This window comes from Bubalus bubalis, chromosome X (genome assembly GCF_019923935.1).
Source record: "Bubalus bubalis isolate 160015118507 breed Murrah chromosome X, NDDB_SH_1, whole genome shotgun sequence".
Taxonomy (NCBI): Eukaryota; Metazoa; Chordata; class Mammalia; order Artiodactyla; family Bovidae; genus Bubalus; species Bubalus bubalis.
In genome coordinates, this window is record NC_059181.1 from 105743384 (window position 1) to 105756768 (window position 13385).

At 44.6% G+C, this 13385-nt stretch overlaps 1 protein-coding gene across 1 annotated transcript in view; it reads right to left on the reverse strand.

Annotated features, from left to right (window-relative positions):
* Window positions 1–13385, reverse strand: part of MPP1 (MAGUK p55 scaffold protein 1) — a 32948-nt gene that overhangs the window by 3605 nt on the left and 15958 nt on the right. Inside the window, exons 3-9 of the mRNA XM_006060857.4 lie at window positions 13267–13345; window positions 12289–12374; window positions 6580–6648; window positions 4792–4988; window positions 2399–2505; window positions 1562–1642; window positions 700–780 (exon numbers count right to left, since the gene is read on the reverse strand). Coding sequence (XP_006060919.1) covers window positions 700–780; window positions 1562–1642; window positions 2399–2505; window positions 4792–4988; window positions 6580–6648; window positions 12289–12374; window positions 13267–13345 — 700 coding nt within the window. The remainder of the gene's footprint in view (window positions 1–699; window positions 781–1561; window positions 1643–2398; window positions 2506–4791; window positions 4989–6579; window positions 6649–12288; window positions 12375–13266; window positions 13346–13385) is intronic.

Sequence of the window (13385 nt, forward strand, 5' to 3'; positions counted from 1 at the left end):
TGCTCCAGAGTGAGCGACCATCCTCCTGCCGTCATAAAGTTGCCTCTCTCTCCAACACCAACCCCAGGGACACAGAAGCTGGAAATCTTTGCAGAGCAGATCTGCAGAGACTTCACAGGCAGTCCAGTGGTTAAGACTCCACCCTCCAATGCAGGCTGGAGCACAGGTTTGAACCCTAGTCAGGGAACTAAGATCCCACGTGCCATGCAGTGTTGTGAAAAAATTTTAAAAATAAATAAATAAAACCGATCTGCAGGCTATATAGAGTCTGGATTTCTGGGAAGTGCACTGAAAGTCTCCCTTCTTTGACCCAACTTCTCCTTACCTTTTTCACCCACTCTCGCGAACTCAGTTTGCATTTTAAGTTATTGAATGACCCTAAGTGTCGCTTTGTCTCTTAGGCTGACCAACAGCATAACTACTTTGTTAGTTGCAGCAATTCTGGGGACAAATCTGTATCTTTCCAAATGATCTTTTCTTTTGATCATCAAATGTTTGGGGGAAAAAAATCACAAAGAAGGGACTTCCCTGGCCGTCTAGTGGTTAGGGCTCTATGTCTTTGCTGCCAAAGCGTGGGTTCAGTCCCAGCCAGGGAGATTGGGATATCCCCAGCTACGCGGCATGGCCAAGAAGGAAAAAAAAATCACAAAAAGACAGACCACTATGGAACCATGGCCCTCAGGCCCCTGAGCTACTCACACGGGGCAGGGTATGCAAACTTGTCCGGGTTCTGGCTGAGCAGGGCACTCTTGATGTGGCTGCGGCCCACCCCGCTGGCTCCTGCGTGGACAGAGGAGACAGGCATGCAGATCAATGCTTCCATTTCTTTCCCCAGAGACAAAGACAGGGCTAGAAAGAGGACTAACACATGGGTTTTCATCTCTCAGAGCCCACGATCAGTGACAGGTCAAAACAAAGAGCATGGGCTTCTGAAGGGCTTGGGTCAGGAGGATCAAGGGTTTCAAGGCCTGGTGTCCTGATGACAATTCAGAACACAGCTGTAATTTGCACATAGGAGCTGGCTACCACAGGGCATTTTCAGTTTCTTTCTGAAGGCTATTTGCCTTCTTAGACTCCCCCCAAATGAATGGACCAGGCTGTTTCTGCAAGTTTAAACAGATCCTCTAACCAACTAATCTTTTTCCTCTAGAGACAGGGAGGATTTGCTCCATTTCAAAGAGCTCTGAATCCTTTTCTGGAGAATGCCAAGCATAGGCCTAGAGCATCCCTACTGCTGGCCAGACAGATAAACCACCTAAAAGAATTAGTTGCTGAAAACTGTATCAGGTTTACCCTCTCTAGCAACGTGAACCAAGATGAGTCCTGGTAAGGACTCAGTAAACTCTTAAATCTGCTCCATATGGAGGCCCAAGACACCCAATTTCTCACTTCCATTTCTTCCTCACTGCCCCCTACTTTTTTTGGAGGAACAGAGTGGGGAGAAGGCATGGAGGTAGGTAACATCCTCCAGGCAGGGAGGCAATCGAGAGAGGGTACATCCTGCAGGCAGGGGAACACAAACAGAAATATCGTGTCCGGTAGCAAAGCAACAAGAAGATACCGATGAGAACCAGGGTCTTCCTCTTGAACGCAGGCAGCCGAACCACTTCCTCGTAGGAAACAACATCCAACTGGTCAAAAACTAGGGACAAAGAAAAGCAAGCCAAGGTCATCCCAGAGCTGGGCAAACCGGACAGGCTGAGATCAGCCAGACAGGCTCGTACACTGGTGGGGTCAACTGCGGGTGGGACTGACCCTTGGTGGTGGGTGCCCTTCCTTGGGGTCTATGTCTTGGTTTTCCCAATCCCCCTGCCATTGAAACTCAACATGGCTGTCAGTCAGTTCTTTGCACTCAAATTTTCTGTAAGCTTTTGGCCCCAGCTATCATCCCCACCACTGTCATCTCCCCAGTACCGCCTGTACTGGCCTTTGTCTCAGGGGATGTGTCATCCTGACTCTGATCCTGCTGCCTCCCATGTCACACAACTGCCCTCTGTGGCTCCATAGAGACTCCTGACTTGGCAGGTGCTTTCAGGTCCTGTGATTTGCTCCTTTCTTGAAAGTGCTCCCCGCAGGAAGGAGGCATTTAACAGACAGTAGCTCAGTCATGGATGATTTTTCCTTTCTTATCTACAACCTGCTTGTGCCCACAGCAGGTAAAGAACACAGTCAGAGTTAGTTCAGGAAAATAGGCCGCTGTCTGAGGTGGCTCAAACCCTGCACTGGGTCATACTGATGTCGGCTGATATATTGAGAAAGGTCTGGAAGGTGGTCAGGGTGGATCCTTGGGGGGAAAGCGTGATGAGCAGCCTTCCTCCCACATGCCATGACTGTGTGGAACCGGGTAGAGGGATGTGGTCACAGGAGACCAGGAACAGCGGCGAGTCAGGGAGCGTACTTGCGCTGTGCTTCGCCAGGTACTTGTCTTTGTACTTCTTCTTTTTCCCAAAGGGGCTGCAGCTAGGGGCCTCACTTGGAGCAGAATGGGCCCCACTCGCCACTCGCCTGGAGGGAAGAGACAACAGAGGACATTGGTGGCTTCTTGGTGCAAAAGCCCTGGGTCACTTGCCTGTGCGGTCCTTCTACACGAAACCCCTAGAACCATCTGCCTCCAGCCTTTTCCCTCAAGGCATTATTTACAATAGCCAAGACGTGGAAACAACCTACACGTCCACCAACAGATGAATGGATAAAGATGTAACATGTGCATATATGCGTGTGAGCATACACACAGAGGAATATTACTCAGCCATTAATAAAAAGAATGAAACTCTTCCAATTACAATAACATGGATGGGCCTGGAGAGTATTAGGCTTAGTGAAAACTCAGAGAAAAACAAAACTCTAAGTTATCACTTGTATGTGAAATCTAAAATATAAAACAAATGAATGAATAAGACAAAACGAACAGACTCACAGATACGGAGGACAAACTCGTGGTTACCACTGAGGAAAAAGAAGAGGGAGGGGCAATATAGGCGTAGAGGATTAAGAGGTATCAATACAAAAACTGCTATGCATAAAATAAATAAGCTACAAGGATGTATTATATAGTATAGGGATATACAGCCATTATTTTATAACTTTAAATGGAATATAGCAAATCCCCTGGCAATGCAGTGCTTAGAGGTCTGCATTTTCACTGTCAAGAGTGTGGGTTCAACGCATGGTTGAGCAACTAAGATCCTGCAAGCCACACGGTGCAGCCAGTGTTTCTTGTGGTTTTATACTTTCTAGTCTAACACTGGAGAGGGTGATGGCACCCCACTCCAGTACTCTTGCCTGGAAAATCCCATGGACGGAGGAGCCCGGTAGGCTGTAGTCCATGGCGTCACTGAGGGTCGGGCATGACTAAGCGACTTCACTTTCACTTTTCACTGTCATGCATTGGAGAAGGAAATGGCAACCCACTCCAGTATTCTTGCCTGGAGAATCCAAGGGATGGCGGAGCCTGGTGGGCTGCTATCTATGGGGTCGCACAGAGTTGGACATGACTGAAGCGACTTAGCAGCAGCAGTAGCAGCAGTCTAACACTTCGGTCTTTAATCCCTTTTCTTTTTGTAAATGGTGTGAAAAAATATTCTAATTGTATTTTGTAAAGTAAATGTAGTTGTCCAGTTTTCCTAGCACCACTTACTGAAGACACTGTCTTTCATCCTTTGTATATTCTTACCTCCTCTGTCATAGGTTAATTGATGTTAAGTACATGTGTTTATTTCTGGGCTCTCTGTTCCATTCCATTGGTCTGTGTGTCTGTTCTTGTGCCACTACTATGCTATTTTTTAAACTTTTTATTTTATATCAGGGTATAGCCAATTAACAATATTGTGATAGTTTCAGGTGGACAGCAAAGGGACTTAGCCATCTGTATATGTGTATCCATTCTCCCCCAAACTCCCCTCCTATCCAGCTGCCACATGACATTGAGCAGAGTTCAATGTGCTATACAGTAGGCCCTTGTTGGTTATCCATTTTAAATATAGTGGTGTAGGGCTATGCTCTTTTGACGACTGTAGCTTTGTAGTATACTCTGAAGTCAGGGAATGTGCTAACTCCAGCTTTGTTCTTTTTTCTTAAGATTGCGTTGGCAACTCAGGGTTTTTGTGTGTGTGTGTAGTTCCAAATAAGTTTCAGGATTGCTCTACATTGGTGAAAAATGTTACAGGTGTTTTGATAGGGATGGCAATCCGACTTGGGGACAGGGATAACCTTTTCTATGTACCACAAATGTGCATAATGGACACATCCTTAAAATTTGACTGTTTTCAGCAGGGCTCAGAGTCTGCCTATAATGTGGGAGACCCAGGTTCGATCCCTGGGTCAGAAAGATCCTCTGGAGAAGACAATGGCCACCCACTCCAGTCCTCTTGCCTGGAGAATCCCATGGATGGAGGAGCCTGGTGGGCTACAGTCCATGGGGTTGCAAAGAGTTGGACACGACTGAGCGACTTCACTTTCACTTTTTCTGCAGGACTCAGAAGATCATGGCTCTGAAGGGCGCTGGGGGAGGGGGGATTGAGTCCCAGTGACACGGCCTGCTTTGCAAGCTGAGGGAAAGCATTTGTGGCCACAGAGATCCGTGGATGCAGGGAGAACTAGTCAGGCTCCTTTAGCCATAAAATAGCCAGTCAAGCTCGTAAGGGCATCATTGCCCCTGCCCCCTGCCCATTGTGCTAGGAAAACTGCGAGGTTGGCCCCATTGAGCAACAGAAAGGATACACAGCATGACAGATTGTGGAAGCTGGGCAGTTCTCTGTGGTGGGAGTGGGTCCTCGTCCATCAATGGCTCACCATTCCTGCAGCTCAGGGGAGGGGATCAGGCCCGCTGACTCCTGGGATGAGCCTTCTACCCGGCCCTGCCACCAGTTGCTGTCATCCTTGTTGATGATCTGGATGACGTCCCCCGTGATGAACTTCAGTCCCGCCTCCTTGCAAGGGATTAGGTTGTCCTTTCTGGGATCATAGTCAAACTGTGCGCGCATGAACATCTGAAAAAGCAGATGAGGGACGCTGCATTAGTGGAAAGTTTGGCTGTAAATAAGCAGGGTCTGCACTGCATAGACAGCAGGGAGGCAAAGATGCTGTGTGGTTACTGGGACTCAGCTGTCCATCCTGGAGTACAAAGCAGCTACTTTTATCAACGTGCCCCAAGTCTTGCTGCTGATATCACATAAAATGAGATCATTTCAAATCAAAGCAAATCAAGCAAATAAAATGTGTTTGATTATCAAATAAAAACAAAACCTACTATGCTTGAAATTTAGTATTTCTTTATACACGGAAGCAAAAAAAGACTGGAAGAAGCTATTAGGTCAGAACTTAATACCAGCTATCTCGGAGAGGAAGATCAGGAGTGTAAATCCAACCCAAAGAAATAAAAAAAGCAGGAAGGAGCAGAAAGCAATGAAACAGAAAAATAGAGTTGAAAGGATCAAGAGAGGCGACACTGGTTCTCTGAAGATTCATGAAATTCAGGCCGACTAAAAAACGAGAGAAGACGCCACTTCCCAGAAGAGAGAAAATTGTAACACCACCAACACAATGGCCAAAAGGAAGGGGAAAAATGCCAGAGAACTCTCAGCGAGGATGCAGTGGAGCTGGAACTGGAAGCCGGGAATGGAAAATGGTACAGCTACCTTGGAAAACAATTGGGCAACATCACCACAGTTGAACATGCTCCACAACTCGTCAGAAATGCACTGAAACTCAGATACAATGAGGTTCATGGCAGCACTGTTTTTTGTTTTTTTGTAAGAACCAAAAAGCTGGAATTGCAGAAGGCCCTCAAGAGCATGTTCATATGAGAAGTGAATAAGAAGGAATCACATGTACACCCGTGGCTGATTCATGTGAATGTATGGCAAAAATCACCACAATATTGTAAAATAATTAGCCTCCAATTAAAATTTTAAAAAAATAAAAATAATTCAAACAAACAAACAAAAAAAGGAAGGAATCATCAGTTGCTACAGCACAGACTTCACACCCAGTGAACAAAACGAGACACTAAAGGATTCGTACTGTGTGAGTCAATTTACACAAATTCCCAAAAGGGGCAAAACTCATCTCTGGAGTCAGAAGTCAGGGTTGGCAGACTGGAAATGGGGATGGGGACTCTCAGGGTGCTGGTCACATGGGTGTGTTAAGTTTTCGAAAATTCATCTGGTTTTATACTTACGATTTGTGTACTTTGTTGTCTATGTGTTCATGTATACCAAAACTTCAATCTTAAAAAGTTTACTTGACAAGAAAATTATACCATCACACATTAAGTAACCTGGAACGGAAACTTCAGAGTGATTTTTGTCAAAGTTCATCTGCCAGGGCCCTGCACAAGCGATTTCCCTCCTAAGCCATGATGTGCTGTGTGTGAAGGGGGGTTGCAGAATCAGGAGATGGGCCTTTGCTCTCACGTGCAGGATATGCAGCAAAGGCCTGCCAGTCTGCAACATGTGTCAATTTGGCTCAGAGAGTACTAGGCAGCTCCACTGATTAGAATCACATCATTCAGTCAAATTCTGAGAACATCGTGGGTCTGAATCCTGCCATCATCGCAACAGAGAAAATGCTGCCACCTACTTGCAGTGCTGGAAGCCGATTTTGCTGGTTGGGAATTACTTTCAATGAGATCATTCCTTTGGTTTCTTTCTATTAAAAAAGAAACATGAAATAACTGTTAAGTAAAATGAACTTGGCTGACTGGAGGTCTCATGAAGTCATTTTCCCCTCCCAAAGGCCCATAAGGTTTCATTTTTTTTTCCCAGTAGCCATCTTTGCACTTTGAAATGTTGTGCCAGAACATTTTCTTAGAGACAGAAATGTCATGTGCCCCATAAACCAGCATAACAACATGAACCAAAGGCTAATGATTGTCCCTCCTCTTCACTGGTGACCCCAAAAGATCCCCAGAAGTACTTAAAATGAACCCCTACAATGAACACATATGTCCACACTTTTCTATACAATACAAACATGTACAGATATTTATACACATATTCATATTTATGCATTTTTGTTGTTTTTAACAAAATGGGATTATACTATAAGCATGACTCAACGACTTGCTTCCAGGTCAATATATGAAGACTTCACTCACTCTCTCTGATGGCTCAGTTACATCCCTTGTGTGATGGTGGCCTCAGCCACCATCCCCATTAGTGGGCGTGTCCACTGTCACCAGTTTTTGTTTTTTCTTCTACAACCTGTGCTTCCCTGGTGGCTCAGACAATAAAGCGCCTGCCCGTAATGTGGGAGACCCAAGTTCGATCCCTGGGTCGGGAAGATCCCCTGGAGAAGGCAATGGCCACCCATTCCAGTACTCTTGCCTAGAAAATTCCATGGATGGAGGAGCCGGGTGGGCTACAGTCCAGGGGCTCGCAAAGAGTTGGACACAACTCAGTGACTTCACTTTCTTTCTTTCTTACAACCTGCTGCCAGAGACCCCCTTCAACATATGTCCTTATATATTTGCATTGGATCTCTACAGACTAGAGCCCCATGAGAGAAATGCAGAATCAAATGGTAAAAATACTTTTAGAGCTATCCTCAACTTACTTTTCCATAGATGTTCCACTCTCACTAGGAGAAACTCTATAGGACCAACAACCGAGTTTTGTCCACAAAGATCAGATCAGAAAACAGAAGGATTCAAAGAGTCTTAAAAGATGTGTCCATCAACTGCAGTGTATGGACGTGACCTGGATCCTGATGTAAATACCCAAAGCACGTGCCCCAGACCCGTGTGGTAGTAATCGTCGTTGTTATTGGGCTGCCCAGTCGTGTGTGACTCTTTGTGACCCCATGGACCGCAGCATGCCAGGCCTCCCTGTCCATAACCAACTCCCGGAGTTTACTCAAACTCAGGTCCATCGAGTCGGGGATGCCATCCAACATCTCATCCTCTGTCGTCCCCTTCTCCCCCTGCCTTCAATCTTTCCCAGCATCAGGGACTTTTGTTCCCCTCTATCTTTTGGCCTTCCCCTCTGTAAACAACCCCTTCATTCAGCATCTTATCCACCTTTTGGAGTGGGTCACCTATCTCCTGCCAGGACCCTGGCTGGAGTGTCTCATGCTCACCAGCACGAGGAGCTGACTCATATCCTCACAGTGTACCCTGCACAGAACACGATCCTCTGCACTTGGCCTTAATCATTTCTTCTCAATAGAATGTGATGCACAGGTGTTTTTCTGAGCCCACAGCAAGGCTGTATCCCTTAGTCTTGAAACAACTGTTTCAAATATATGAACATTCAAAATTTACACTTATTGATTTGTGTAAATATAATCAACTAGGTAAAAGTTAATTTGTGTCATATGGCAAAAGATACTATATACAATACACTTGGAAACATAATGGGCTTCCCTTGTAGCTCAGTCCATAAAGAATCTGCCTGCAGTGCAGGAGACCTGAGTTCCATCCCTGGGTTGGGAAGATCCCCTGGAGAAGGACATGGCAACCCATTCCAGTATCCTTGCCTGGAAAATCTCACGGACAGAGGAGCCTGGTGGGCTGCAGTCCATGGGGTCGCAAAGAATCAGGCACGACTGAGCGACTAACACTGACTTACTTACTGGAAACATATTATTGTGCATATAATAGGCAGACAGTTAATAACCAATATTTCAAGAGCTTCTAAACTTTGTTATATGGGCTTCCCTGGTGGCTCAGATGGTAAAGAGTCTGCCTGCAATGCTGGAGACCCAGGTTCAATCCTTGGGTTAGGAAGATCCCCTGAAGAAGGAAATGGCAACCCACTCCAATATTCTTGCCTGGAGAATTCCATGGATGGAGGAGCCTGGTGGGTTACATTACATGGGATCACAAAGAGTTGGACAGGACTGAGTAACTAACAATCAGGCTCACTCAAACTCTGTTATAAATAGATAACCAACCCAATAGACAACAGGGCAAAAAGATACAAGAAGGAAAAGCATATAGCCAATGAGCTCTTGAAAAGTGCTCAACTTTGGCTCTGAGAATAAAATTAGAAAAATAAAGCAACCATGAAGTACTTTGCACCCGTCAGATTGGCAGAAATTTGAAAGGAATGTTAACATGTAATTCTGGCAACGTTCAGTTTTTTCATTTCTGGTTCAAACCACACTTGTTTTCGAGTTTCTATTCTCTGCTTCATTCCCATGCTAAGTGCCTGAGGGGTGCTTCCTACTAGCCATCGCCAATGACACCCAAATACTCCATGTGATTTTCCCTGCTTTGCTTGCAGGAATGGTCACCATTGTGCACAGGGCTGAAGAACCATGGTGAAGAATCTGGAAGGGCAAACACCCAGCACAACTGAATCTAGAGGGCACGTTCAATGTCTCATCTCAGTTCAGTTCAGTCGCTCAGTCATGTCCAAATCTTTGCGACCCCATGGAGTTCAGCAGGACAGGCTTTTCTGTCCATCACAAATTCCCAGAGCATGCTCAAACTCATGTCCATCAAGTCAGTGATGCTATCCAACCATCTTGTCCTCTGTAGTCCCGTTCTCCTCCTGCCTTCAATCTTTCCCAGCATCAGGGTCTTTTCAAATGAGTCAGTTCTTCACTTCAGGTGGCCCAAGTATTGGAGTTTCAGTATCAGTCCTTTCAATGAATATTCAGAACTGATTTCCTTTAGGATGGACTGGTTGGATCTCCTTGCAGTCCAAGGGACTTTCAAGAGTCTTCTCCAACACCACAGTTCAAAAGCATAAGTTCTTTGGTGCTCAGCTTTCTTTATGGGCCAACTCTCACATCCATACATGACTCCTGGAAAAACCATAGCCTTGACTAGATGAACCTTTGACGGCAAAGTGATGTCTCTGTTTTTAATATGCTGTCTAGGTTGGTGATAGCTTTTCTTCAAAGGAGCAAATGTCTTTGAATTTCATGGCTGCAGTCACCATCTACAGTGATTTTGGAGCCCCCCAAAACAAAGTCTGTCACTGTTTCCCCATGTATTTGGCATGAAGTTATGGGACTGGATGCCTTGATCTTAGTTTTTTGAACGGTGAGTTTTTTTTTTTTTTTTTTTTGAACAGTGAGTTTTAAGCCAGCTTTTTCACTCTCCTGTTTCACTTTCATCAAGAGGCTCTTTACTTCCTCTTCACTTTCTGCCATAAGGGTGGTGTCATCTGCATATCTGAGGTTCTTGATATTTCTCCTGGCAATCTTGATTCCAGCTTGTGTTTATCCAGCCTGGCATTTCTCATGATGTACTGTGCATGTAAATTAAATAAGCAGGGTGACAATATACAGCCTTGACGAACTTCTTTCCCAATTTGGAACCACTCTGTTGTTCCATGTCCAGTTCTAACTGTTGCTTCTTGACCTGCATTCAGATTTCTCAGGAGGCGTGGTCAGGTGGTCTGGTATTCCCATCTCTCGAAGAATTTTCCAGTTTGTTGTGATCTACACAGTCAAAGGCTTTGACAGCAGTAGATGTTTTTCTGGAACTCTCTTGCTTTTTCGATGATCCAACAGATGTTGGCAATGTGATATCTGGCTCCTCTGCCTCTTCTAAAACCAGCTTGAACATTTGGAAGTTCACGTATCAGGTATTGCTGAAGCCTGGCTTGGAGAATTTTGAGCATTACTTTGCTAGCATGTGAGATGAGTGCAATTGTGCAGCAGTTTTAACATTCTTTGGCATTGCCCTTCTTTGGGATTGGAATGAAAACTGACCTTTTCCAGTCCTGTGGCCACTGTTGAGTTTGCCAAATTTGCTGGCATATTGGGTGCAGCACTTTCACAGCATCATCTTTTAGGATCTGAAATAGCTTAACTGGAATTCTATCACCTCCAGTAGCTTTGTTCGTAGTGATGCTTCCTAAGGCCCTCTTGGCTTCGCATTCCAGGATGTCTGGCTACAGGTGAGTGATCACACCATCGTGGTTATCTGCATCGGAAGATCTTTTTGGGATAGCTCTTCTGTGTATTCTTGCCAGCTCTTCTTAATATCTTCTGCTTCTGTTAGGTCCATACCATTCCTGTCCTTTATTGTGCCCATCTTTGCATGAAATGTTCCCTTGGTATCTCTAAGTTTTTTGAAGAGATCTCTAGTCTTTCCCATTCTATTATTTTCCTCTATTTCTTTGCATTGATCACTGAGGACGGCTTTCTTATCTCTTCTTTCTATTCTTTGGAACTCTGCATTTAAATGGTATATCTTTCATTTTCACCTTTGCCTTTTGCCTCTATTCTTTTCTCAGCTATTTGTAAGGCCTCCTTAGACAACATTTTGCTTTTTTGCATTTCTTTTTCTTGGGGATGGTCTTGATCACTGCTTCCTATACAATGTCACAAACCTCTGTCCATAGTTCTTCAGGCACTCTATCAGATCTAATCCCTTGAATCTATTTGTCACTTCCACTGTATAATTGTAAGGGATTTGATTTAGATCATATCTGAAAGGTCTAGTGGTTTTCCCTACTTTCTCCAATTTAAGTCTGAATTTGGCAATAAGGAGTTCATGATCTGAGCCACAGTCAGCTCCCAGTCTAGTTTTTGCTGACTGTATAGAGCTTCTCCATCTCTGGCTACAAAGAATATAATCAATCTGATTTTGGTATTGACCATCTGGTGATGTCCATGTGTAGAGTCTTCTCCTGTGTTGTTGGAAGAGGGTGTTTGCTATGACCAGTGCATTCTCTTGGCAAAGCTCTGTTAGCCTTTGCCCTGCTTCATCCTGTACTCCAAGGCCAAATGCACCTGTTACTCTAGGTATCTCCTGACTTCCTACTTTTGCATTCCAGTCCCCTATAATGAAAAGGACATCTTTTTGGGTTTTAGTTCTAGAATGTCTTTTAGGTTTTCATAGAACCGTTCAACTTCAGCTTCTTAAGCCTTAGTGGTTGGGGCATAGACTTGGATTACTGTAATATTGACTGATTTGTCTTGGAAATGAACAGAGATCATTCTGTCTTTTTGACGTTTCATCTTTTAGTCCAATTCCTTTCCTCTCTGTAAGAAATCTATAACAGAATAGTGATTACTAGCATCTTCGTGTTATAGATGACTTAGAGAAGTGAATTTTGCTCCAAATCACAGGGCTGGAGTAAAGGAGAGTGTGATTCAGGGCTGCCATTAAAGACTGAGGACTTCTGGCACTCAGTACAGAGCTCTTTCTAGACACTCTGGGTCATCTGCCTTGTTTTGGAAGTTTACTAAATGAAAACAGAGGGTTGTCATTTCTTGAGTGATAAGAGGCCCTTCAATGAGGTATAAATACATTCACAGAAAAATGCGGTACGTGGACAGCAATTCCGATCCACAGTTCACCAAAACAAGGGCAGAGTGGATACCCACCATCGCCTTCTGCAGCTGATCTACCGAGTGATTAGTCACGTTTGTGCCATTGATTTCTAGGATCTCGTCCCCAACGTGAAGTGAGCCTACCATCAAAAGAAAACAGGTTTAGACAAGAGCTGTCAATGGGAGTCAAAACACTGCAGGAAAGAAACTGTGATTTGTAGCACGTGATACAATAGATTGTGTAAAAAAAACAAAGGGTTAGAAGTATTCGACCACAAGAGACCGGAATATTCTATTGATGGCCCTCTGGGTCCTATGAGGACTAGCAGTGGGAAGTTGACTATGTCGTCTGCCTTGGCTTCAGGACTCCAAGTGAAGAATAAAAGTACCTGATCCTCAAAATCTCCTGGAACTACAGTGCCCCTAATCTCTGGGGCCTCTGATAACAGCTATACAACACTCAAAGAAACCAGAAAATGAAGAACTTGGCACTCTGAAGTCACCAGCAAGCTTGATGTTTTTCTGCTGTTAAGCTAAAACCTCCAAACACTACCAAGTGATCAAGTTAATCACTGTTTAGAATCTGTGTGAATCTCTGTGAAGAGTGGTTATCTTACCTGCACTCCCCTAGATACAAAGAAAAGTGCTTTTACTAATGGATGCTTCTGCAAATTGATGGCTGCTTCCCATGAAGGAGATACAGCAGTTACTGAAATATGTGTTAATGTCTATTTGCTTAGTTGCTTTTTTTTTTCTGGCCGTGCTGTTTAGCTAATGGAATCTTAGTTCCCCGACCAGGGATTGAACTATGGCTCACAGCCGTGAGAATACCGAGTCCTAAATACTGATGTGCCAGGAAATTCCCTATTTTCTCAGTTTAACTGGTAGCCTCAGGAGGCAGAGATGGTCTCTTTGCTTCACTGCTATGTATTCAGAGGCGGATGAAAGGGGTTGCATATAGTAATTGCTCAAATGTTACCTAACAGGAAAAATAGTCATGTCATGAAGTATAGAAGAAGGCTGGACCTATACCTTGTCTGTGGACCATGCCCCCATGGAGAATTCTGGCCACCGTACATGACTGCTTCTCATTCAGCTTCAGTGTGATTCCCTGGAAGATAGACAAAGCCATAGCATGCTTGACTGTGAGC